Here is a 26216-nt window from a genome sequence, read left to right on the forward strand (position 1 = left end):
TGGTAACATTACTGCGACAGTACGCATCCATAACCAGCCTGGGTCCAGCCAGGGCATAAATTGAGCTGTGACTAAATTCTCTAGTCTCTACGGATCCTCATCGATAGTCGATACATTAACGGTTCTTTTTATCATGACTGCATTACGAATATCTTGAAATTGCCTTTACTAGTCCGGGAAGCTGCAAGGAGGAACTCACCTGTGTCAGCGTCAGCCTCGACTACAGCTACTCCTTACTCCATGCTCTCCAGGTCCATAGACGCTGCAACGCACCATGCACATCGCATTTAACTATTTGCGAGTCAAACAGACATGGCCAGGTTAAAAGGTCACTCGTCACAACATCTCATGTGCATTAAGTCCGAAATTCGTCATAAGTTCGCCGGAAACCGAAAGCGTGGATGACAAAAGATCCGCCCAGAACAACAAAAAACGTTATACAAGCCTGTAACAACTGCTCGAATCAATGATATTTCGGCACGCATCAGATCGTCGTCATGAAATCATTAGGGCGGGATAAAGGAACAAGACAAACCAAGCAGAACAAGGTATCGATATAATCTGCACCCCAAAACTCAACAAGAAAGATCTCAAAAACACAAATCGTCCCAAGAACACCGTTGACGCCAATTCCCTTGCCGATAAAATACAAGAACTCTAAAAAGCGCACGCAGCAGTTCTCGTGATGTTTTCGAGAGTGCCGGATATAGCGGAGTGAAGTAAAAGTTGTGAGTTGATGGGAAGAGATGGGAAGTAAAACGGAGGTGTGAGAAGAGCACAGACATCCCGCCCGCGACATCAAAAGATCAGATAACGCCACGAAAAAAAGCAGTCAACAAGCTGTTGCGGTATTTGCCTCGAGATAGTGAACGATGGCAAGAATAGAACCGCCGTATAGCTTGAAACGAATCAAGGCAGAAATAGAACTTTTGTCTAAAGATGTCTCTGTCGATTTGCGTTTCATGGTACGTCTCCTCGGCAGAACGGAAAGGTGCGAGGAGAGAGGATGATTTGGGACACAGGGGAAGACGGCGGCTCGGATTAGGTTATACGATAGGATGGCGGCCGCTCAGAATCGGCTGAGTATTAGCTCTCGTAAAAGATTCAGGTGACAGTCGAGACGATCCACTGATGTTGGTGCCCGTGCGGGGAACAGCGACAGTCTTTTGTGCCTGGTTCCAGGCATGGTCTCTCAGAGCTGCAAGAAAGCTACTACCGAGCTCTTGCTGGAGCGCTGCAAGTTGGTTTTTTTGCAAGTCACTGTCCACGCCCCGTTCGAGACTCTGTAGCGTTTGCTGCAGAGAACCAACTTCACTTGCCGCGACAGCGGAGTCATCTCGGTTTTTTTTGTTGGCCGCTCCGGGGCCTTGGAGGTGAAAGGATCCGGCCTGAGGACCACCATCAGATTTCCATTGACTGTCGGTGGGCGACGAAACAAACGGATCAACAGGTAACTGAAGATCTTGAGCAGGAAAGACGGAAGGTACCACCGCACCTGAATCTTTATCACCATCAATGGAGGCAGCTCCAGATTGGTCAACGATCTTTTTTCGGTTATCTCTTTTCCTGCGGCTAGACCCAATGCCATTGTCGTTGGCGAGATGCTCTGCCCTTGAGGCGTCGACGTCTTGTCCAGGCCGAGTAGCAGAGGCTGCCGAAGCAGGGGTTATGGAAGACTTGCTGACGAGCGTGGAGTTATCCGCGACGGTAGATCTAATGACCGGCACGAACTCCGGCTCTGCAGCTCGCTCGATCAGCTGTTTCCGCTCCGTGAATCCAGGGCCGGAGCCGTCGATGATGATATCTTCTGAATACCCAGGAGTGCGGCGGAACAGGTTGAGGATAACAACTCGGTAGTTTGGATGGGTCTTCACGAACGGATTTCCTGCAACCCAGATCTCCCGTATTTCAGGAAGACTGGTTAGCCGGGCGATTTCCATAGGATCAGAAAGTTTGTTATCGCGGAGATCTAGCCGTTCCAGAGAAAGTAATCGTTCGATGCCCGCGAGGGAGCGAAGGCGGTTTGCCCGAAGATTCAGGGCAGTGATAGCAGGAAGGGGGTTGCGAGACAGAGAATGGAGAGACTCTATCATGCAGTTGGAGAGGTTCAAAGCTCTTAGGGCAATCAAAGAGGCCAGACTGTCGGGAACCTCAGTGAAGAGATTTGTTGACAGATCCAAAGAGTGCAAGGTGTTGACAACAGGAGCTAGGCCCGCCGCAGAGACAGAGGTGAGGGAGTTATCGGCGAGCCCCAGGTGGCGCAGGAATCGCCATTTGGATGGCGGAAGGACAGTGGCTAACAGGTTAGAAGAGCTTCCAGTACGGTAGCCTGAGTTTTCGCTTGAATTGGAACTTCCTGAGCCAGTGCGTCTTATCCGCGAAGATTGACCGCGATTATGACGATGACTAGAGTGCTTCGAGCCACTTGGACGCGAAGGAGAAACACTTCCAGCTCGCGGACGGGGTTTTGCCCCCTCAGATGCCAATCTTATCATTGATACTGCCTGGGGGCTGGCACTGGAGCCAAGTGCGGTGTCTGCTACCGGAGATCCAGGAGCGGAAAGGGAACCGCTAGCTTCATGTCTGCTAACCGGCCGAGGGTTGGTGTTTCCACTCCATCCTAGCACAGGCGAACTTTGGTGTTTTGAAGAACGGCGGCGGCGTTTGTCAATGTCGTCCAACACGATGCCTGTGAGCAACTCCGCCGGGTCTTCAATGTTAGCCCTCTTCAGGGTTAATGTTCGTAATTGTTCCGAGAGTCGGTCCCAGCCGTAGAAAGAACGGAAGTCTATATCAATGATTTCTAGCGCGCTCAAGTTCTTGAAGGAATGAAGAGGAACGGCAGTGTCAAATGGGAATTCTTCGTAGCCACGGATCAGGCGTGCGCGACGGTCGGGAGCTAGACGCAGGCAAGGGATTTTTGTAAAAGCCGAGTACAGGTACTTAATATCCGCTTCTAAGGCGGCCTTGGCTTTTTCAGATTTGGAGGAAGACTCTTTGGAGACCAAACCGAACGACGACCAGAGAGAGCTCATACCAGACATGACACTACGGACGCTAGACACGGAGTGAATCGAGTCTCTGTCACCCTTTGACCTTTGAGGTTTCTTCAGGAAGGACACGTAGGACTGTGACACGTCGGTATGAATGTTCTCCAATCTAACATTCATGGGGCCCACGGCAATGGAGATCTCTTCAAAGCGGGAGAGGAGGTAAAAGAGGTGATGTGGGGTAAGCGTAAGTTTCGCGGGCTTGACGCTCTGCGAAGTGAATTTCAGCGCGCCAAAGGACAAGGCCGCAGCGAGTGTAGAGGATGTCGAGCCCGAGGACGAGCCCGACTGAGTAGTATGGCCATTTCGGGTCGGCTGGCGCTTCAGCTGCAGTGCATTCGCGAGCGCCTTCTCGTGGGTTCGTACAAAACTGGCGAGATTCTAGCAACATATCCATGGTTAGCATGTCGAGCAGCATGGGAACTGAGCAGGGAGGGATCCGCGGGTTGAGAAAAGGCTAACCTTGATGAAAAGCTGTCCATCGGTAGTGTCCAGCTTCTCCATTACGGAAGGTGTACTGCCTCGCGAGACAAGGTCTAGTAAGGCAATTCTGTGGAGAACAACGCTCAAGCTCTCGTAGGGTAAAAACAGGTCGACATCTTGCTGGTGGACGACAGCGGAGCAAAGGGGACGCGGAATAATCTAAACGAGAAGAACGTCAGTATCATTTTCCCTTGGGAGATGGAAGAGGACTCGAAGTGGAGAGGGAAAACTGAGGTTGGAACGCGACCAAATTGTGCTATTATAGGCTTTGTAGCCCAGGGAAAGGAGAGTGACAATAACAAAAGGTCGAGCAGGTTTCCACAAGGCTGCCGCCACAACAATCCAATGGCATTTGCTACCATACCTGATGACTCCCGAAGAAAGAAAAGGAAAAAAAGAAAAAAGGAAAAAAAAAAAAGAAACAGAAGTCTTCTCTATTCAAGTAGAACAGAGGCTGTCGCCTGGACAAACCCGAAGGAAACGAGGCTGTTGAAGCTGCGAAGTCGACTCCAAAAAAAAAGGAGAAGATTGGAGAAGCGAAGGGAGAGGAAAAAGGACCGGGGGCAGCTAGTAATATGCAAGTAGAGAGCAGTGGCGCCTCGTAGCGCAGCGGAATGATGAGTTGAAGGAGGGGTGGATAAGGATGTGCACCGGAGCAGTGAGCAATCAGCTGAGAGAGGGAGGGGCACTATCAGCACTCGAAGGGTACTATCAACGCCCAGGGTAGGCCGCCGATGACAGACTAATTCTCTAGCTGATCTTGGAGCTGAGGTAAAAAAGAACGGGCGAAACGAAGCGCTGAGGAGAGAAAAAGAAAATATACAGCCACAGAAGGGGATAGATACGAGAGACGCTCTTACCTTAAGAGGAGTGGAATTAATATAGTCGCGGGCTTGAAGTCAAAGGCGCAAGTGGCAGGGCAGATCAGTGAAGTATTTATCATGTCAGATCTGGACAAAGAGGTCCCATAATTATTGTTATGAGAGTTTCCATGGGTCCTTCAAGTTGTTATCGCAGTATCATACGGTACAGTGGAGACCCGGCATACATTGAAACCATTATCCATGCTTGAGCATCTGTCTGCTGCGAGGAGTCGCCCCATTGCTACAGCATCACTTTTATCACCACGATAGTTTTCTTTGGAACAATCAGAAACAATTGATCTTTACTTCAGAGTTCGTCCCGTTACCAGGTGGACCCTGAACAGAAGCGGAGCCGATAGATTTTTAGTTTGTCAACAAAAGAGTCATTCCTCTGCCGTCCCTATGGAAAGCAGCAGTCCGTGTTACTACTAGCGGGATTCCTACGGAGTACGGACACTCAACTACTGCTCTTCATGAGTGAGACTCCTATGTCAGTCATACTTTATGTCCTGGTTGGCAGATGCTGAGCATCCCTTTCTTGACCTTGGTTGAATAGGTACAAATATTCGGTGTTTCAGGACATACATGCCACCCCTGGGAGAGACTCCCAATTCCTGGTTGTATTCTTTCTGTCACCTGGACGGAAGTGGAGCGATGACTTCGGGACGCTTGAGACGGGTATCCCGATTGTGACCTCGAATGCGATACGGGAGAATCATCATTGTCGACATCGATGGAGTCATTCATCGTTACCTACCGTACACGATTTACCCTACCGTACACGATTTACTCCGTTCACAAGCGAGATCTGTCCTTAATCCTTAGTCACAGCCACTGTATGGGCGTCAGTCGGCCCGGTCATGGGGAGCAAACAGGCTGATTGGGTGGTGGGGTATTATTATCCAGCGTGCAGCTGATGGTTGGGACTTGGGAAGCGCCTATCCAGCAGCGGCTTAGCCTCACTGTGACTGACCCCAGGCGCCTTGACTTGATGGCACATCGGGCGAATCACAACGTCCTCTCCGACACCTGCATCCTCCTGCATCACGCCTTTCCTCGAGCGGCTCCCGGCGAAGGAATTTGCTGCGTCAGAAGCAAATTAACAATCCGGGATTAACGTTGAGATGCGCCATCGGACTGTCGCAACAGATGCGCTTTAAAAAGTCCATACATGGTTCCGGCGCATCACCTTCCTACAAGCGAAAACTCCGCTGTGCGAGATCGGTGCCAAGAGCAAAGCGTTTGTTTACTCTATACCGGCGGTGACCCTGGCGGTCTCACCTATGTAGAAGAGGCCCAGGAGTCGAGGGCGCTTTCCGGAAACCTACATTCCGATGACGCCGATGTTTTTTGTTGATTTGCATCCCTACCAGACCATCATTACCAGGAAAGGCAATATCGAGAGGCTCAAGTGGAGCAGCAGTCGTTCTTGGGGCCTCTTCAGCCTTGAATCCTTGATGATAGGTGGATGATCGAGTCATGGGCAGCGGATGACCATCGCGGGGCCCTCAAGAGTCAAGATTCGCCTAGTCAGCACCTGCATAATTGACCTATCTAAGATGTTAGTTGTAGCTGAAGGCTCCGTAACCGGGGACGCGATACTATATTTGCAGTCACACCGCTTCCTCTCCCGCACCGCTCACACCACATTCTTTTTAGCTTTCTCACCCCTCCTCCTAAAACCGATCTCCCTGATATCCCCATTCATTCGACAGTCGGTTCCATGGTCCAAACCCACGCCTTCTTCATTTCTACAGAGCACGTACCTTACTGTCCTGATGATCATCAGTAATGCCCCGCCGAAACAAGCGGATTGGCTCATACTCCGGCTAAGTGATGGTTTTAGCAAGCCTCGTGTTGGCTGGGATATCCCCTCCTTCAAAAAACGTGACAGTGAACCTTACTAACATGAATCAAAACAAAAACATGGTGCGAATTTAGCATGCTGGAATGGACACGGGTAACGGAGAAAACCTTGAGCGAAGTCAACTGTCAAGGTGTCTTGAGGTCATAAAGATGTCTTGAAGTCATCTCCTTACATTCCCAGCCGCCAAGGGTTAATGGCCGACCAACTGTTTATATTCTCCGACAACCTGTTCCATGGCAACGTGAGTGTTGGCTGTGGAATGATTGTCGCGAAAATTCCAGGAGCACGTTTTGGCTAGGTACGACCCCGCTCTCACCGACCTTCCATCTGATATCGTGAGGCGAACTGATAGACCTGGTCCGTGCAAGGACATGAAGGATAAGGAATCCACCCTTGTCTGTTTGCGGGGGTATAGATATGCAGTACTTGGATTTATTCTTTCGACGCCTTTGCCACCTCCACCTTCAATCATGGAGTTTTGCTTATGGAACTGGCTCCAGTTCGCCTCACTGTCGGTCGGGAGAATTACCATTGATGGCCAGTGTTTGTCAACTCATTGACAGACAGTATCTGGTAACGGCAGGACAACTTGACGGTCGTGACTGGTAACCGGCCAATCCGTGCATTGATAACAGACCAAGACTTTTAGCACTCACTCTAGTCTAATCCTGGATTCTTTGGAATCTCAGAGCATCTGTGATCAATGTTCAATATGAATGGCTGGTTTTCCCAATAGATTGACATACGAGAACGAAGCTTACGAATCGACGGCCACCCGTAATCATCATACTGCCAGGGAACGAGAGCACGGCGACTAACAAGAGGATCTTCCAAGGGACCCAGGACCCATCTCGTTCTCCTTCCTGCTTTGGGAACAGCGATTATTTAGAGAAGCGCACTATGCCTCTTAGTACAAGCGACAAGAGTGGTCCATACGCAGGGACCATAGAATATCGAGTTCCTGTAGACACGCCATCCGCCAGAAACAAACGATTTAGGATACGCTCGAGATCGACGTAATCAATAATACTACTACCTGGTTGAAGCCGACTAATAATTCCTAGAGGCGTTCAAATGTGCGTCTTTTCCCTCAGCACCGAGTCGCTTTTCCCAAGCTTCGGATGGTCACGGTCAGTGGCGGACTGTATCCTTTGTGTGACTTGAGCATCTGAGCATCTGAGAGGCTGAGCTGAACAACAAAATACCGACGTTCGGTTTTGATCGCACGTCCTTTTCCATTTGCACTTGAAACGTAGAATTGCGGGGTAATTCTGCCGGGGCGTTGCGCCATCGCTCTTTGGTCCTTCGATACCTCAACAGTCTGATTCAACCATCTTTCCTTGCAAAATTAATGGTCCCAGCCCTGTGGTGATTGGACAAGGGGAAGGCAACCACTAATGAGAGTAAACGGCAGAAGATTTGCAGCTAGTGCTCTGATTGATCCTAGCGCGGTTCTGCAATAGTAATTAGAAACCGAGGGTTGCAATCCGCCTCTGCGACTGGGAGTTGAAGGAGCGCTAACAGCAATAGACCGTACCTTCGATCAGAATGCAATATAGCGCCTTCGGGGAGAAAAAGAAAAGAATAGAACAGCAAAGAAATATGTCAAGAATGGTGTTGCTTTTTCGCGATGGTCGGTGCCGCTGCAGACTTTGAAGATATATCGCTCATCAAGAAGCTATGTCCATGCTAACTATATAATCTCGCACCTCAGCAACATAACATTCCAGCGAAAACCATGATAGACAACACCGACCCCGCGATTGAGGAATGTACCTAGTCAAAGTCAATAATAATATAAAGTATGCCGTACCAACCCCCTTTTCGGGTTTGCGCGGTAGCCGCCTCTTGGCCTAGGAACTGATCAAGGTTAGTTATCCTTCAAACGACGACTTAGTCGCGCCACCCCAACCTCGGATCTGAACAACCCTGCTGTACAGACATACACAGAGTATACATCTGCAGCGCCCGCCTAGAGGGTGTTGCCTAAAAGGGCCCTTTGCAGGACGCTTAAGTCCATTGATGTCGCTCGGGGCCGACTGAAACAGAGCGCCTCATTTTAACTGGTCCGCTTAGACGCATGCAAGTCGAACCGATCGTCTCGGTGGTGTTTTCCATCCAGCCCAGTTTATGCACTAGCTCTGTATAGGTAGTCTATGCATTACTCCGGATGTGAAATTCGGAGGTTTTCACGAACCTGAAATCTGGCAAAATCTGGCATTCGCGCTCAACCGTCGTCGTCGTCGTCGAGGAACTTGGCGCCGGCATTCTTGTACTGTAGCATCGACCTACCCCTCCATCGGCCGTGTGTTGGACACTTTTGACTGGCGCCTCGGGAACAAGTTGTAGAAACGGGCGCCAGGACGGGAGCTGATTGGTAGCAGAATCGCACTGCGTGGGACAAACTGCTGATCGCCTGGATCAACTGGGGTGGAGACAAGCGACCGCCGACCCGTCTCGCGATAACTTATCAGGAAGAAGGACGATCGTCAAAGACAAAGACAGGGATGAACCATGACCGGACCGCATTTCAACGGTTGGCTTTCTTCGGGTGGCTTGTCTTTTGAATCCAACCATGATACAAGCCACGCCAGCCACGTGACGTGACTATTGGAGAGGGCTCGCACTCCGCAACGATGTTATTCCGAGTCCCGCGCTATGCCCGGTTTGGCCATGCCGGCCGTCTTTTCAACGAAATCCAGGTCGGGCGGTCAAGTGCAGGGGCCCGTGACGTCGATGTCGTCAGTGTCAGTCCACAGCTGTCTATCTCGGTGGTCCCAACACCGTCAATACCAGCATTAACGCAAATTACAACATGAATAAACGCAACACAAATCGATGATGGAGAAGTCAGCAGCTGGTGACAATATCGACAAATACAGTCCTAGCTCGATACCCGACTACGACACCGAATTCCTCAACCCGGATGACCTACGTGCGTTCGAAAAAGCCCTCACCGACCAGGACGCCGACCCGCTCGTTGCCCTGAACGATTGGCGTCCCGTGTACCAGCGGGTCGTGCGAAGGGGACGTGGGCGTCGGAAAAGCGCTGCTGCCGCACCACGACGGACGAAAGACGAGACGAGAGAGGGCGTGCTCTACACCGTGTTGAAATGGCCGTTTCTTTTGTTTGTCCTCGAGTGGATTACGTTTCTGAGCGTGGGGTATGCGCTGACACGCATCTATATTTTTCTGTATGAGCAATGGGTGACGTGGAGGGGGAAGCGGGAGAGTCTCAGGAGGGAGCTTTACAAGCATGAGAATTATGACGATTGGCTTAATGCAGCGCAAGCGCTGGATGAGTACCTGGGGAATCAGAGGTGGAAGAAGATTGATGAATACGCATACTATGACCACTTGACAATACGGAAGCTGGGCCGACAGCTCAGGACGGTCCGGATGCAGGCCGAGGAGGAGATGAAGCGTGGCGAATCTGGCTCCACGGTGGTGGTCGAAGAGCTGTGCAACCTGCTGGAAGCTTGCGTTAAGGCCAATTTTGCTGGAGTCGAAAATCCCCGGCTCTACAGCGAAGCCTATTCTGGGACCAAGGACCTTGTTCAGGATTACATCGACGAGGTACATGCGTGTATCAAGGTGATCGCGGACTCCCGACAGGCGAGAAATGAGGACAAATACAGCCATTTCAAGCATCTAGACACGAACTTTGGTCGGACTGCGCTGTGCTTGTCTGGAGGAGCGACGTTCGCCTACTACCATTTCGGTGTCGTCCGAGCGCTCCTTGACAATGAGGTGCTTCCGAGTATCATCACGGGGACGTCAGGAGGAGCGCTTGTTGCAGCCCTGGTCGGTACTAGGACAGACGATGAGCTAAAGCAGCTGCTGGTGCCTGCTCTAGCGCATAAAATCAAGGCATGTTCCGAGGGCTTCACGACATGGGCGCGACGGTGGTGGCGCACAGGCGCTCGTTTTGACACGATGGATTGGGCTCGTCAGTGTAGCTGGTTCTGCAGGGGTTCCACCACGTTTCGGGAAGCCTACGAGCGCACTGGACGTATATTAAATGTGTCATGCGTGCCATCTGATCCTCACTCGCCGACGATCTTGGCCAACTACTTGACATCGCCTAATTGCGTCATATGGAGCGCTGTACTTGCGTCTGCGGCGGTTCCTGGAATTTTGAATCCGGTGGTCCTGATGACGAAGAAACGCGACGGTACCCTCGCGCCGTACTCGTTCGGCCACAAATGGAAGGATGGTAGTCTGCGAACGGACATCCCCATCAAAGCGCTGAATTTACACTTCAACGTCAACTTCACCATCGTCTCGCAGGTAAGCTAAACTTCCCCAATAACCCCAAATATTCTCTAACACTTACCTCAGGTAAATCCTCACATAAATCTTTTCTTCTTTAGCTCCCGCGGCGCCGTCGGCCGCCCAGTAACGCACCGCAAAGGCCGGGGCTGGCGCGGCGGCTTCCTCGGATCTGCCATAGAACAGTACATCAAACTCGACCTAAACAAATGGCTCAAAGTCCTCCGCCACCTCGAACTCCTCCCCCGCCCCCTGGGCCAAGACTGGAGCGAGATCTGGCTGCAGAAGTTCAGCGGTACCGTCACAATCTGGCCGAAGACAGTCCCATCAGATTTCTACCATATTCTCTCCGATCCCAGCCCTGAGCGTCTTGCTCGCATGCTCCGCACAGGCCAGCAAAGCACCTTTCCCAAAATCCAGTTTATCAAGAATCGGCTCAAGATCGAATACGCTATTCTGGAAGGTCTACATCGTTTCTGGGCTAATGGGCAGGGTGTCAGTGCTACGTCGATACGGCCATTCCCGCTTGAAGATGGAGCCGGCGGTGCAGTTGAGAAGAACAACGGTCCGAGAGAAGAGCATCTCAACTGTAATTTCCCCGAGCGAAGCTCTGAATACAGCTACGATTACGGCAAGGGCTTCTCAGATTTCTCTGATGATCCTATCGTATCTGCTGAGAACAGCTCCGTAGACGATAATTATATCGTGCCTCCTAGGCACGGGGATACTGGGGCTGAAGCTGGAGTTGGTACAGGGACAGCAGAAAGACGCGGGAGTTTCTCAAGCCTGTTTAACCTTGAAGAAATGAGGAGGCAGTCGGCTGTCTTTTTTGATGATCCTGACCTTTATAGAGATGGTGGCGATTTGTAGTCTTTTTTATTGTTTGGGTCTCGTGCATGCACACGGGTGCTAGTTTACGTCTATTGTACAATAAAGTTTAGGCGTGTAATTTTGGCTTAACCAAACCATGTATATTGATTCTCATTCATATTTTTTCAGTGGTAATATGGGATTGACTTTTAGGTTCGAGTCTCGAGTTAGTTTTGCTATGCGTATATAGGGTTGATGACCTATGGACACAGCAGCAAAGCAACATTATAGATCCCTGCTAGTTCATCTCGTGCTTGGAGTCTGAAACTTCATCATGCTTCTTCATTCAACCTAAACCCTACGATGATGGTACCAGGGTATAACATGTTAGCCAAATCTCCTCCGGATTCTGGCGGCGTGCACCATGGCCCTGGATCCTGAGGTCAACTAAATGCTGATCTCTGCTACCTCCCACGTCATGCTGCATGCACTAACAGGGAGCCTACGCCACACCTAATATTATGCTCATCCTTCAATTACACGTTGAGTTTCTGTAAGTGTGACATTCCACGCCTTTGGAATAGGGTCTGTGTCTGTTGGTTGGCTGCTTGGTCGTTTGGTTGCTCTGCTGATATGTGGGAGGGGGTGGCAAGTCTTTGCATATCATCCCCATCTTTGTACTCTGTACGCCGTACTACGGAGTAGATAGGAACGCAGAGGATGTATTTGAACATTTAGGTCTTAGTGGATGGGAGAAGATGCGGGGATGCAAGAGGGTATGATGTACTCTCTATCAGCAAGATAGCGCATCTTCTGTTGTCCTGTTTCTGTTCGCATGCAGCCTTGGTGGTAACTCAAAAGTTACGCGAGCTCAGATCACAAGCCAGGCCGTCGTGACCGCCTGTGCGGACTGGAAGTCGCCATTGAGAGCGTACAGTTGTTGCAGGGCAACTGCTGCTTCGCGGGAGAAGTTTTCTATGACAGGCTGTGACTGCGATTGCGGTTTCACCTCTACACTGTGGGTGGCCCGATCAACATTGACGTCTAAATTGACATTGGAGTCGACGTCGGGCATTGAGATGTCTGCATCGTTGTCGTCTGCTTGCGCTGTATTGGCTGCGTGAGCAGGAGTAAGCAACTGTTTTGCTTGGGATTGTGCTTGTATTTCTTTGCCGAGGTCGAGGACGCGCTGGTATCCTTCTACTGCGAGATGCGCGAGGCCGAGGGTATGCCAAACACGGGCGAAGTTGAATTCCATCTCCTGCCTCTCGACAAGGGGTGTTCCCTTGCGTTCGCGGAGGCGTTTGTACTCGTTCATGAAGGAGAGTCCTTGCATGATTTGGAAGTGCCTGTTCTCGGACTGGCGTTTCATGGAGTGGTGGATGTAGCAGAGGCCTATTGAAAGAAGGACGGCCGGATTCTTGTCGTCCAGTGCGTACGCGCGGAAGAAGTAGTTGAGGGCTGGGTAGAAGCTGTTTCCTGAGTAGAGGATGTGGCCGTAGAGGACAAGTAGGGCTACGTCCATTTCCTCTGCTGGGATAGGGTCTCCCTTCTCGTCTTTTGTTGATAGCGCTGCTCGTTCCTTGTAGATTGATTCTCGGATGGCTTTGGTGTGACGGGCGCCGGCGATGTGGTCGGGAAGGGTAAAGTCTATGGCTTTAATCTGGCGGAGCATAAACTTCATCAAGGGGGATGAGTGGAAGAGCGATCGGTGAGGGTCACCGCTGAGACAGCTAAGCATGGCAAACAGGCGGTATGTGTCTGTCACAAATTGGTACTCTTTGATAAACCAGCGAGCTTCGTTGGCGAGAGTTTCTTCGTCTTGGAGTCGGAGTGCACAAGCTATCAAGTCAATCAGTTACTGCTGAGGGTGTCAATCTGGGTACTTACTGAACCAGCACACATGAATCAATCTTGAGCTGTCTTTAGAGTGGTACCAGACACTAGCGTCCGCAGCGGCTCCTAGAGTGTCATACGCTTCGCCAGATTCACCTTGACCTGCCACCGTTAGGGCGTACTGCAGGAATAGATCAAGCCATTCGTCGAAACTGATGCCATGGTAGTCTGTAGGGATTGTAGACTGCGGAAATTCCTCATCCACCCCTATGCGAAGTTAGCTAAGCCCGGACGTGAAGACTATCGGACGTATCGCACCTAGTGACTCCTGAAGCCGATTCGCCATTTCTTGTAATTCATCCATAAGCGCGTCCTTGCCCGCCTTGCTACTATATCCAAGGAAGACCACGTTGCGTTGAAGCGGGTAAAAGATTCTGTTGGAACGAAACTCACGCAGTAGAGCGTCAGCAATATCTAGCCAGTCCTCCGTGGCCTCAGAGTCCCCAGCTTGGAGTTTCGGTTCCAATTGCGTCAGCTTCTTAAACAGGAACTGTATATTTTCGGTCCTTTCTGCCTCACTCTTGCTACCAAGGCCTGATGAGAATTCAACGGACTGGTCTTCAGGCCCTGCGGCCATATTCACGGACTTGAACTCCCTTGCGAGCTCTTCGAGCCGGGTATCCTTCCGTCGGCGATTACTTCTATGCTCCTGCCGTCCTAGTAGAACGGCATCGTTGACATATCTGAGCGCCTGCTCAGTCATTCCTATGCTTTCGTATAACTTGGCAAGTCGAATTCGAGATTCAATATTGCCTGTGTCATGTTCTGCAACAGTTAAATAGCAATTCTCTGCGTCTTCCAGTTCGCCCAGGGACCTGAAGCAATCTCCCATGGCCATGAAGAAGCTGACATCCGCGTACTCAGTTTTCTGAATGGGCCTATAGAATCGAAGGGCGTCCTCGAACATCTCGGCGTCTTTGAGCGCGTCGGCGGCTTCTCGAAAGAGGTCACCGTAATCGTAAACTAGAGACCCGTCTGAGGTATCCTCCGGTTTTAGCCATCTGAAGTGATGCTGAACTGAGTTAGTAGAGAACAAAAAAGCAGCTTCTGATATAGACTTACAAGAGCTTCATTGACATGCCGCTCCGGTAGTTTCAAACGGAAGAGACCGAGTTTTATGCGAAACTCAAGGGGTAAACCTGGGCCATACGAGTCCAGCGGCCACTGTTTCGGAGTATAACCATCTGCTTTAATCCTTCGAGGGAAGTCGGCGTGGTCCCATTCACGATCATCCTCGTCAAAGTCATCCCACATAGTGTCGTCTTTGCGCCCCAATAACCATCGCGACACCGCTTTCGCAGCTTTGAGCCCTTCAGCATGTCGTCCCAAGTACGTATACAGCTCGATGTAGATATTAGCGTCAGACCACGTGAACTCTGGGGTCTCCTCAGGCTCCTGTGCCATATAATGCTGTATGCTCTCTGACCAATAGTCAAGCGCTTTTTGATATTGATTTTGCTCGGAAAGGGTATCTGTAAGGAGCCGGAGCGCTCGAACATTGTGAGGAAGATCCCTAAGGATTCTCTCATACTCGGTTACTGCTCGCCCATTGTGACCCAAGCCCCGATAAAGGGCAGCCCTCTGGAAGCGGGTGTTGTGGTTTTGGGGATCAATTTCAAGCACGCGACTATAGCAGTAGAGGACGTCGTTCAGTACAGCCTGTCTATCGTCGCCTGCCTGTTCCATTATCATCCTAGCCACCTTCAACCACACTGTCGTATCTCTTGGCCGAGTGTGAGCGCCACTGAACAGTGCTGTCACAGCCTTTTCTTTCTCGCCTTGGGCTAGGAAAATCTCTGAGAGCAAGGAGTGAGCTGCAAACATCTCAGGGTTGACCTGGATAGCACGCCTAACAAGGTCGATTGCGCGGTCATAGTCCCCATCGATGAAAGCAGATGTTGCCTCTGAGTGCAAAAGCTTGAACTCCGGACTGGGCTCTACCGGTTTGCGGGGACCCCTCTTGATTCCTTTACCACCGCGGGCGCCATATCGACCGGAGAATCGACCTCTGCGTCGACGGCGTCGACGAAATCCATCTTCTTGGTCTGAGCCTCGGACGTCATCATCCGAAAAGTCCTCCCTGCAATTGTCAGCTCTCATTTAGAGTGAGGCGTTTGCAGTACTAACGATGTTTCCTCTTCAGACGATGCTACAAAACTGGATGATTCGTCAGAGTTATTCAGCTCTAGAGACTGTTCCTCTTCGGGTGCAGATTGCTCCTCATCAGCTGCGGACTGTGTAGGCTCCTGGGACTCGCCCCCTGAGAATAAGTCTTTGTAGAGACGAGGGTCTATGGCTGAAGCCTCGTGCGAGAAGGATTGCCGACTCCCTTGCCATGGGTATTGGACGGTTTCATCAATGTCAGGATAGGCAATCTCCCCGAGATGGGGGCTATGATTGGGGTCATCCTCGCCGAAGTAGTCCATTTTGACTTGTTATCATACTTTGGCGACCATCATTGGACGATGGGTGTAAGCGCGAGTCTAGACTTTGGAAGGCTAGAACCCCAGGATCATAATAATTGAATTACACGCTGGCCTGAAAATAGAGAAGCAGAAACGAGGAGGTGAGGAACGACAAAAAGACGGGAAAGAACTTAGAGACGAAGAAGACGTGGATGTTGAAGTTCTTCAATCTGCATCCAGTGACGGTTCTCAAAGCGGACAAGCGTGCTCATCGTTAGGCTGACTAATATTCTTCATAAAGATTGTGCACATTGTTAAATTTAGTCGGCTCGAGTCTTCGGTTCAATCTTGTTTCTCCTCCTCCGGCGACTCTGGCGAGACTCATCCTCTTCGCTTCCCTTTTTCTTCGTCACTCCTCCGTTTCCCACTTGGTCGTCTTCTCTCTGTCTTTTTCTTACTTTCCTTTTCGTCCGCTAACCTCTCGCCCCCTTCTTCGTCGCCTATTCCCCCTTTTTGATTGATGCTTCAGGACTCGCTGTCAATCTGTGTTTGACACACTGTTGCAGGGCTCCTGACATCCTTTCGTTACGACAAAGATAAAAAAAACCGAGATCAGAACAAAAAAAAAGGTGGACTGGAAGGACGCATAGAACCTCACGCTGTCGCAAGTGACCGTTGTGGACGACCTGTTCTACCAACCGCTTTCTCTCGGCCGTCTTCTTTGTTCTGCCGTCTTCAGTCAATTTCCTTTGATGCCCTTTCGATTCGATTTCTCTCCAGAATCCGAGTCAGGTAGTGCAGCCACTGGACTGGTCTGTGCCTCAATCGACGTCGTATAATATTTGCGGTTGGGTTCTCGCACTTCAAGTTCCGACAAAAGCAACGCTAGCGACCTTCCTTTAGCGAGATCGCTTCGCCGTCATTCTTAATCTTAGTACACGCACTCTAATCCGGCTCTAGGGTCGTTCCGCTCAGGCTTCGACAATCCTACGCAAACTCAGCAGGTGCTGCAGGTGTTTTGCAGTAATATCTATCTTTTCTGTATCTATTATTCACCGAAGCCCGCGAACGAAAGCCCCACCAACCATTTATCGTCCGGCGACTTGCCCTGAACCACAATCGTCGTCTTCATGGCTAGTCATATCATCGGCAACCGCAATAGCACCCCGGAAGCATCCAAATCTTCTCTTCGGCCTCCTTCGTCGTCTCGGAATTTAGCTACCCACCAGCTTCGCGCGTCTGCCGACATGTCCGGTTTTCCTTCTCCTCTCTCCTCCCGCAGTATCCGCCCTGCATCCGAGGTATACTTCAATCAGCAAGCGCAAACGCCAGGAAATGCGGAGGATCCTCTGGATCGGGCAGCCCAACAGTGGCTGGCCGATATTGACCAGTACGAAACCACTTTGGAGGAAATGGCTGCGGCGACGCTAGACCAGGACTTCAAGGATGAACTCAGTGCCATAGAGCAGTGGTTTCGCGTACTGAGTGAGGCGGAACGGACCGCTGCCCTGTATGCTCTGTTGCAGCAAACTACTCAGGTGCAAATTCGTTTTTTCATTCAGGTTTTGCAGCAAATGGCCAAAAGTCATCCCATGTCGGGCCTGCTGTCTCCTGCAAACTTCGGAGAGAAGGGTATGTATTTTTAATCATCAAGTCAAATGTCCATATCAATGTCTAACAGGGATAGACGCCATGTCCAACCGTCTGAACGATGCCATGTCAAAGCTCAATGTCGACAGTTCTCGAAACTCTCTGGGTCGCCCTCCTCCTTCGCCGGGCGCCAAACGCAACTCCGGACTTGACTCTTCCACCATTAATGCCATGTTTCCCGATGCAGCTGCAGCTATCGCGAAAAAGAAGGCCGAATTCACCCAACAGACGGGAAATGCGCCGCCGTCCAACAGGAACAGTGCGGTGTTCAATGAGCGGACATCTTTTGTTGCGCCCACTATCTCTGCACCTGACAACAGTGCAGAAAACCTGAGCCAGCCACCGGTGTCGCCATGGGCTCAGCGCGGTGCGTCAGAGCCTCAGCCACCTATCGCTCGGCCTAAGTCGTCTTCTGGTCAGCAGCCTATGGGGCAATTCAACCAGTCTGGCTTGCGCTCTCCTCTTCCCACAAGTCAGACTGCGACCATTCCTGCTCCTGAGATCGAGGCTCCGTTGCTGTCACCGTATAATGTTAATGCCAGTTGGGCTTCCATGACCAACACTCCAATGACTGCAACCTTTGGCTCGCAGCTTGGAGCACCGCATCAGCAGGGATCTGATATGGTGGCTAATGCTACAGCAATGAAGCTGGCTGCTTTGTCGACCGTGAACAACCGCATCGCACTGGATGACGCTCGCAAGTACCGTCGCGCTCGGTCGAACGATGGCCAAGGAAAGAATGCTTCTAACAATACCGGAGCACAATCCATTCAAGGAGGTCTGGCTAGCCCAGGTCTGCCTGTTGCTGGACAGCTTCTAAATACCCAGCAGTTTGCCGCTTTGCAAGCCCAACAACAGGCGGCAATGGCGGGTCACCGGTCGCGGCCGACATCGCCCGGCATTGCCATGCAAGGTGGCGCCTTGGGTCCCATGGGGTTCACTTCTCCCCAGAACAACGGATTTTTGACTGCATACGATCCGAACAACCCGCTCATTGGCAATGGCTTGGGCGCACTTGGCATGGGTCATTTTGGGCTGAGTGGTCATGAGGGCTATCTTTCTGACCACTCTGAGATCACCCGAGGTCGTTCTCCTCGTGGCCGTCGTGGCAGCTCGAAGCCGCCAGAGGACCCCACCGACCCGAATCTTCTCAAGGATATTCCCAGCTGGCTGCGTTCCTTGCGGTTGCACAAGTATACGGATAACCTGAAAGACCTGAAATGGACCGAGCTGATTGAGCTCAACGACAAGCAGCTAGAAGAGCGCGGTGTCAATGCGCTCGGTGCCAGGAACAAAATGCTCAAGGTGAGTTTTGCGTTGACATAGTCCTAGAACCACAACTAACCGAATTCCAGGTCTTTGAGCAAGTCAAGGAAGCCAAGGCCGAAGGAAAACTTGATAATACTACGGCTTGATATGCACATGGTTGACAATTTGCGTTGGACATTCCGTTATTTTATTTATGTTACATTCGCTCTTCTGCATTAATTTGACTAGATTGGCTTTGGGCATAAGTGGCAGGTTCCGTTATTTCCTATGAAAGATCTTGGAGGAGAACGCTACTGCGTCCGGGCCCGACACCTGCTGGCCAGCCAGTGGAAGCCTGAGAGCTGATTGATTGTATGTTGTATGTACCGTTTGATGGATGTGATGTGATGACGGGGCGAGTTGAGGGACCCGGCTGTGTCTCAAGCGTTCCAAATAATTACGACGAGCACGTAATATTGAGTGCAATAGTGATAAACATATGTACAATTGGCTACCGTCACTCAGCTGCTCAAGTTTAACGTATAGAAGCTAGGCTATCTGAAAGCGGACTGTTCTGGCAGAATCCCCCGAATAACTTCACCTCTTGCGCGCCTATACTATCTCCTAACCAACACCTGCCTCTCGATTCTGTACTCACACCAACAGGACAAAAATGCCGCCAACAAAACAAGAACTTTCCCTTCTCATCAATCCGCTCGTTCCAGAATCCGTCCAACACAATAACCGAGTCAGTCCCACCGCCTATGCCATTAAAGCCAATCTGAACTAATAAACTCGATTCCAGGTTCTCACCCAGCTCCACTCCCTAACCTCCTTCCTTCTCGGTTTAACAGCGGGAATCCTAGCGCTTCAATCCGCCACCGGCTTCATCTTTTACTTCCTCGGTACGATCACAGTCTCTGGTCTCTTCCATCTCGCGCTCCTCTACCGATCAGCGGGGAAAGGCGCAGGTGGGTACTTTCCTGGCGCGGGAGGCGAAATCGAGGGTCTTGTGGTGCAAAAACATGGCGTTGTCAAGGATGCAGGGAGTGGTATGCGGAAGGGTGCCTGGAGGGATGTGTGGTTTGGAGGTGGCGTGCTTGGGGAGGCCCTTAGTGGGTTTGTGTTGGGTTGGGCGGGTGTCGGTGGTGTGTTGAGGTGATTTTCTCCTTTTACGTTTCATGCTATGATATTTTGGTTTAGAGAGGAAGTGTGGTCGTGCCGATGAACAAGCATGACTTCGGGTGTCGCTCGGCTCTGGTTTGGCAGCTAAAAGAATATATAGCGAATGGCCGGTTTGGAAAATAGACGGGTGCTGTATTAGTGTTCTATATGCATGCTAACCAGTCCGATACTGCGTCCTATCTCTATATATAAGCAACCTAAATATCTTATGCTATGTGTTCCTTTTTAGCCATCCACAGCCTGATTCAGGGCATTAACCCGATAACTCTCACTCCTCTCCATCAACTCTGTATGCGACCCCCTTTCCACACACCTCCCCTCTTCAATGAGGAAGATCACATCCGCCTTCCGAATCGTATACAGCCGATGCGCAATTGCAATGACAGTGATTCCCCTCGCCGCCTTCTCCAGCCCATCCTGCAGCAACCGCTCACTCTCCGCATCTAGCGCACTCGTCGACTCATCCAGCAGCAACAGTCTCGGCCTTCTCAGCAACGCCCTTGCAATCGCAAGACGCTGCTTCTGACCACCGCTCAGTCTGTCACCGTTCGGTCCAACGGCTGTGTCATACCCGTCTGGTAGAGACACAATCGTATCGTGGATATTAGCAAGCTTACACGCTTCTTCAATCTCAGCTTGTGTAAGAGACTGGTTCGGCCGCGCACCGAGTTCAAGATTGAACCGGATGGACCCGTCGAAAAGGACGGAGTGTTGCGGGACATAAGCAATCTCGTCACGGAAGGAGGCGTCCATGTGTGCGATGTTGCGGTTGCCAAGCTCGATTGTTCCGGAACTGGGTGTGTATAGGCGTTCGATAAGGGATATTATGGTTGATTTCCCAGCGCCGGAGGGCCCGACAAGCGCGGCGAATTGCCCTGCGGAGATGGTGAGATCTAGCCCGTGCAGGACCTGGGTGTCTGGGCGGGCCGGGTATGTGAACTGAACTTGCTTAAAGGAGACGCTGAGGCCGGACTGCGTGCCTGATGGATCAGGGGGAGGGGGCTTTTCGGATGGGTGCGAGGCTGCTTCGATATCTGTTGACGCCGCGTGAGGGGGTAAGATGGGATCGGAGAGTCTCTTCGTTGAGCCTAGGTCCAGCAAGTTCAGGAGCCGGCGGGTGGCCTGCACAGCGCGAGACACATCTGGAGCCAAAGCAAACATCTGGCCCCAGAGCTGAGACGAGACGAGCAGGGCCAGCTGAACAATGAAGAACTGTGTCTGGGTGTAGTGACCAGCGATAATCTGCTTCGCACCCCACCAGTATGCAAGCGCATAGACGAAGTTGCTGAGGCCGTAGCCGACGGCGAGCCAGAGGTTGGTGAAGGCGGATTGTCCTGTTATCTCGCGCATGGGGGCCTGCAGGGAGCGGCGGTAGGTGGATAGAACTTCGGACTCGATGGCGAGGGCGTGGACGGTCTTAATGGATGTCACGGCTTCGACCGTTATGCCCAGGGAGCGGGCGAAGGCGTCATTGTGGCGCTCCTCAAAGCGGGCTAAGGTTGAGACGCGCATGAACCCAGCGCCCAAGAGGAGTGGCACGACGGAGAGACAAACGAGTGCAATTCTCCAGGCAATGATGTGGGTCATGATGATGGCGGCGAAGAGGTTGACGAGGATGCTGAGGATTGTACAGATGACGGATCCCGTGAGGCCATTGAGCGCGTTGCTGTCCTTGACGATGAGTGATAGGAGGCCGGAGGGTGTGCGCGCTTCGTGCCATTCCAGCTTCTGCTCGAGGATGGAGCGTAGGGAGAGTACGCGGACTTTATATATGAGTTGCTCCGCGATCCAGCCGAATAGGGACCAGCTGATGAGATTTGCGAAGAACTCGATCAGAGCCAGGACGAAGAACATGAGCCCCCAGAATTCTCCCGCGTGGCGGATTGATTCTGCTGTCTCGCACGAACTTAGCTTGCCCACAACGTTGCCGAATATGACAGCAGAACCGCAGTATGTGCCTCCGATAACGACGGCACCGATGATGGCTACAAGGAGGGCTAGCGAGTACGGACGGAAGAGGGAGGCAATGGCCTTAGAAGTAGAACTGACAGAGCGCTCGGTAGTGACTGGTTCTTCGTCTGCGGGCTTCTCTTTGGGTGATGGAGTGGAGCTTTCGTCGTCTTGCACCGATGTCACCTCTGCATTCCTTTCCTTCTCAAGCGCCGTACTGTCCAACGACGGCCGAGCAGACGAAGACGCACTCTCCTGTGAGGCATTGACATTGAGATTCTGCAACCTCACCAGCTCCGCATACGCTCCATCCGCCGCAAGAAGCTCCGCATGAGAGCCCTGCTCAATGAGCTTTCCCTGTCTCATCACAATAATGTTATCCGCATTCTTGATGGTCGAGAGCCGGTGGGCGATAGTGACCAGAGTGCGTCCAGGAGCAGCCGCCTCCAACGCCCGTTGCACGCGTATTTCCGTAGCGGAATCCAGAGATGCGGTGGCTTCATCAAGGATAAGGATTTGGGGGCTTTTGACCAAGGCTCGGGCAATCGAGATACGCTGCTTCTGTCCCCCACTGATGAGGTTCCCGCTTGATCCGACCATTGTCGCGTAGCCGTGGTCGAGCTTGTTGATGAAGTTGCTTGCGTCTGCTAGGCCAGCTGCTGTTTCGACTAAGGACACAATCTCGCGGATCTGCTCTTTGTTGCTGGGTTGCAAGTCAATGGCGTGGTTGAGACTCAAGCCTTTCTCCCGAATAGCAGTGGCAATATCCTCCAAGGCACTGCTCTTCAGCACATCCAGCAAGTGCACATGTGCTGAGGAGTTCACCAGTCCAAGAGCAATATTCTCAAGTATAGACCGGTCGAGCAGACAAGGTTCCTGCTGGACAAGACTAATAGCACTGCGCAGAAAGCGCACATTCAGCTCGCGCACGTCATGGCCCCCAATCATCACCTGCCCTTCCTCAGCATCATAGAACCGCGTAATCAAGCCCGCGACAGTTGACTTGCCGCTGCCACTCAGTCCGACAAGCGCCGTCTGCTTGCCTGCCGGGATGCGCAGCGTCAGATCCTGCAGGATTGGTTTATCAGGCCTTGAAGGGAACCGAAACGAGACGTTGCGAAACTCGATACCCGACTCTATCTTTGCTGCCGGAACAAGGCCAGCATCAGCAGTCCCATCAATCGGACTCGGCCTCTCGATATCCCGCTCCAGCTTTTTGAACGCCACGGCTGCCGCATCAAAGCTTTGCAGGAATGGCGCAACCTGGCTCAGTATCAAACTCGCATCGACCAGCACCAGGATCACAGTATACGTATTCCCCACAGTGACCCCCTCCGCACCCCCCTCAACCGCGCCCGCAATCTTCATCGACCCCTGCCAGAAAGCCAGCGCATTTGCCGAAAACGCAATGAAGTACAGCAAGCCCGCCTGCGTGGCTGTCGCGATTGACTTGCGAATTCCCGCGACCCGGGCAGGCCCCAGGTGCTCAATGAAGCGCTCTTCAAGCCTCGCACCCGCCGAAAACGCATGCACGAGCATCGTATTGCTGAACGCCTCCAGCGCAACGGCCGACGCAGCCGCCATGCACTCCAGAGCGCGCCCAAAGTACTTCCGCACAAAATACCCCCCAGCCAACGACATGATCAGGTACGCAGGCGCGAGGGAGACAAGCATTCCGGCCAACCGGGCGTCCTTGATAAACGCGACCACATAACTCGTCACAAAGAACGCAATGCTGTTGAGTACAATTCCCACCTTCTCGCTCGTCCCCTGCTGGATCGTACTGATATCCCCAGTAATTCGTGACGAAGCCTCTCCAGGCGCCAAAGTATCGAAGAAACCTGCGTCCTGCCGCAAGAGGCTCTGAAAGTATCTTTCGCGTAACCGCTGCGCAAGCCACTCTCCGGAGATATTCCAGCAAAAGACATAGATGTATATGAGGACGAAATACGCGATGCCGATATAGACGATCTGCAGGACCTTGGCGTTGATGCTGGATTGGTATGAGTCTGCGTTTTCGGGCGTGGCATTGCATGTAGACGAGTTCATCTCATCGACGAGCTGACCGAATACAATCGCCATTATAGGGAAGGGGATCCCCGAGGCGATGGCGGAGATTAGGCCCGTAAGCAACACGAGGGCTTCCTTTAGGGAGGGACTGCCATAGAATAGAAGACGGGTGAATGTGGTGCAACGCGTGAGGGGCTGTCCCCATCCAATCCTTGCAATTAGCGCTTCTCTTCTATGTACCCTTCCCGTTACCGACGCGGACACGGACAGGAGCTTGGGGTTGAGAAAGGATCAGGAGACATACACTGGGCTTCTCGGCCTCGACCTCTGCTGTTTTCTCCCCCATTGCGAACTAAACAGAGACAAGAAGGAACGGACGGCCAAGCTGAAAAGAAGGAGAAGGATTTAATCGGACCCGCTGGAGAGCAGGCCAGATGGTGCAGACGGCCAAGGCTAAATACTCTCTGCTACTGCTTGCTACCAAGACCCTAGTCTCTTGGTCCTCTTGGCTGGGCGCTTGGCTGCAGAAAAGAGTGTGCAAGCGAGGTCGGCGATCTTATCTGATTGGAAACATTGTAACCATTTTACGGGTGTTACAGGGTACTAACCCCCACGTAGCAGCGTAAAGGAAACCACGCACTCGCGCCATCGTGGGTGAAGCTGCAACTGTCAGGGCTCATATTGATCTCTTGTGGGTCAAAAGGTCACTTGCGACTGAGACAGTTGCAGTGATCCCTGATCGATGGATATTGGGCAGTTTAAGATCGTCAACATAGCTAGATTTGCCATTATCGTGCTGGAAAAAGACTTGAACGGATGTTTACTGTAACGGGCAAAGGCAGGTCAGCTACCTGGAATTACTGAGCGATACCGCCTCCTGAAGAGGCTTGAGAGGAGTCTACGACCGAAGACTCAAGATTTTTGTTGAGTGAGAATGTCTCATAATAAGGGCAAAATTATCAGATTGATAAAATCTAAACGGACGGGATGGATAAGAGGGGGAAAAAATTAAAAAAAGTACGAACTCCAGAGAAAAGTAAAGCAAGCCCTAACGAAAAGAAATAATACCCCAACTAAAGAAAACAACCAAGACAAAAATACGAAACCAGAGACCCTCCCTTTTTATATCAAAATGACGATTTTCAAACCGCGGCGATATTAAGTGATATTCAGACAAGAATGCAGTGGTGAATTCAAGCAGCAGCCTCCACAGTCCTCGACGTCGTCGCAACACTAACAGGCTTGTCTTCTGGAGTAGAAGCAGGAGCATCAGCAACAGGCGGCGGCATCGGCGTCCCCAGCTGCATCCACTTGTAACAAACTATACGTAATATAGTCGTTAGCACCATCCACTATACAAATATATAAGACGGAAAAAAGGGAAAAGCAAGGTAAAAAAAAAAGAGAGAGGAAACTTACTCATAAACCCCAGGTCTCCCTGGAAGAACATCTCCCTCGTCTCCTCGCCCTCACTTAACCCCATACTAGGGAAATACGCAACGGCCCTCTTGCCCACGGCCAATCCCATCCCGGGCTCAACCTCATCGAGCCTCACAAACTCCGGGGTTGTGCCGTACACTCTTTGCATGAGCTTCTGGTGGATGTTCCGCGCCGCATAGTGGCCTTGGTGCATTGCAGCGCCTGCGCGCTTGACGCCGGACCACCGCGCGACATCGCCGGCTGCGTAGTGGTCTCCTGCGACGGAAGCCGGAAGTACTGAGTCAGAGGGGAATTCAAGGGTTGGTGTAATGCGGATGTAGCCATGCTCGTCGCAGACGGAGGCGGGTAGGAAGGAAGGCGCTGTGGGTGTATAGCGAGAGACGGCGTTAATGACATGGCTGGCGGTTAGGGTTTCGTTGGTGGAGAGGGTCAGGGTTTGGTGCTGGGCTGAGTCTTTCTCTGTGATGGAGGTGACTCTGGCACCGAGGATGACGTTCACGCCGTTTTCACGAAGGACCTCCAAGGCCTTGGAGGCGAACTCGGCGGGGAGGGGCTCGGATGAAAGGAGGGAGCTACGGGAATGGATTAGGGTTACGGGAGTGTTGGGGTGCAGCATCTTGCATTCGGCGGCAATTTCGATCCCAACGGCGCCTGTTCCACCATCATTAGATTCCATCCAAGTTTCCTTGGACATGAGAAAGGGATGAAGGACATACCACCTCCAATAACAGCAACTCCCTTTTCCGCACCACGGATATTCGCTAGATTCTCTGCCGTCTCAGCGAGATACGTCTCCCGCGCGAGCGAGCGCGGAGCACTTGGAAACTCGCGACGCAGTCCGGTGCAGGCAATCAGGTAATCATATCTCTCTTGGTCGGCGCCACTTTCAGTTGCAATTGTGGCTGTCTTTGCCGTGCAGTCCAAGGAGTCGATGCTCCCCTGTACGCAGCGGATTTCGGGGGTCTGGAGGGCAGGGATCTCGGCGTATTTGATCCAAAAGGACTCGGCAAATTCTTGGGAGGAGAGCGCGAGGGGTTGGCCGATTAGGTGGTCTATATTGACTGTTAAGTATTTGATCAGGTAGAAG

The 26216-nt window shown here is 51.8% G+C and overlaps 6 protein-coding genes across 6 annotated transcripts; 3 read left to right on the forward strand and 3 right to left on the reverse strand.

Moving 5' to 3' along the window:
- Positions 1-1046: 1046 nt before the first annotated feature.
- BDW70DRAFT_148579 (leucine-rich repeat domain-containing protein) lies at positions 1047-3554 on the reverse strand (the record flags this gene model as incomplete). The annotated part of the gene is made up of 2 exons (XM_073738885.1): positions 1047-3431; positions 3513-3554. The coding sequence occupies 2 exons, from the start codon at positions 3552-3554 to the stop codon at positions 1047-1049; spliced, it is 2427 nt and encodes an 808-aa protein (XP_073598240.1).
- Positions 3555-9033: 5479 nt separating this feature from the next.
- BDW70DRAFT_131734 (patatin-like phospholipase domain-containing protein) lies at positions 9034-11542 on the forward strand. The gene is made up of 2 exons (XM_073736040.1): positions 9034-10553; positions 10605-11542. Exons 1-2 carry the CDS (start codon positions 9102-9104, stop codon positions 11403-11405), a joined length of 2253 nt encoding a protein of 750 aa, XP_073598241.1. The 5' UTR covers positions 9034-9101; the 3' UTR covers positions 11406-11542.
- A 113-nt stretch (positions 11543-11655) lies between these two features.
- On the reverse strand, positions 11656-15822 carry BDW70DRAFT_166029 (uncharacterized protein). The gene is made up of 5 exons (XM_073741887.1): positions 15369-15822; positions 14304-15321; positions 13500-14253; positions 13236-13448; positions 11656-13187 (listed from the first exon to the last, which is right to left on the reverse strand). Exons 1-5 carry the CDS (start codon positions 15665-15667, stop codon positions 12217-12219), a joined length of 3255 nt encoding a protein of 1084 aa, XP_073598242.1. The 5' UTR covers positions 15668-15822; the 3' UTR covers positions 11656-12216.
- A 650-nt stretch (positions 15823-16472) lies between these two features.
- BDW70DRAFT_12306 (RNA-binding protein VTS1) lies at positions 16473-18767 on the forward strand. The gene is made up of 3 exons (XM_073734811.1): positions 16473-17278; positions 17334-18601; positions 18652-18767. Exons 1-3 carry the CDS (start codon positions 16777-16779, stop codon positions 18709-18711), a joined length of 1830 nt encoding a protein of 609 aa, XP_073598243.1. The 5' UTR covers positions 16473-16776; the 3' UTR covers positions 18712-18767.
- A 450-nt stretch (positions 18768-19217) lies between these two features.
- BDW70DRAFT_157857 (EMC6 family protein) lies at positions 19218-19706 on the forward strand (the record flags this gene model as incomplete). Its single annotated transcript, XM_073740427.1, has 2 exons — positions 19218-19292; positions 19350-19706. 2 exons carry the CDS (start codon positions 19218-19220, stop codon positions 19704-19706), a joined length of 432 nt encoding a protein of 143 aa, XP_073598244.1.
- A 118-nt stretch (positions 19707-19824) lies between these two features.
- On the reverse strand, positions 19825-25823 carry BDW70DRAFT_166031 (uncharacterized protein; the record flags this gene model as incomplete). The annotated part of the gene is made up of 3 exons (XM_073741888.1): positions 19825-23884; positions 24928-25010; positions 25109-25823. 3 exons carry the CDS (start codon positions 25821-25823, stop codon positions 19955-19957), a joined length of 4728 nt encoding a protein of 1575 aa, XP_073598245.1. The 3' UTR covers positions 19825-19954.
- Positions 25824-26216: the final 393 nt, after the last annotated feature.

Source organism: Aspergillus foveolatus (genome assembly GCF_047715535.1).
Source record: "Aspergillus foveolatus strain CBS 279.81 unplaced genomic scaffold BDW70scaffold_11, whole genome shotgun sequence".
In the NCBI taxonomy this organism is placed as follows: Eukaryota; Fungi; Ascomycota; class Eurotiomycetes; order Eurotiales; family Aspergillaceae; genus Aspergillus; species Aspergillus foveolatus.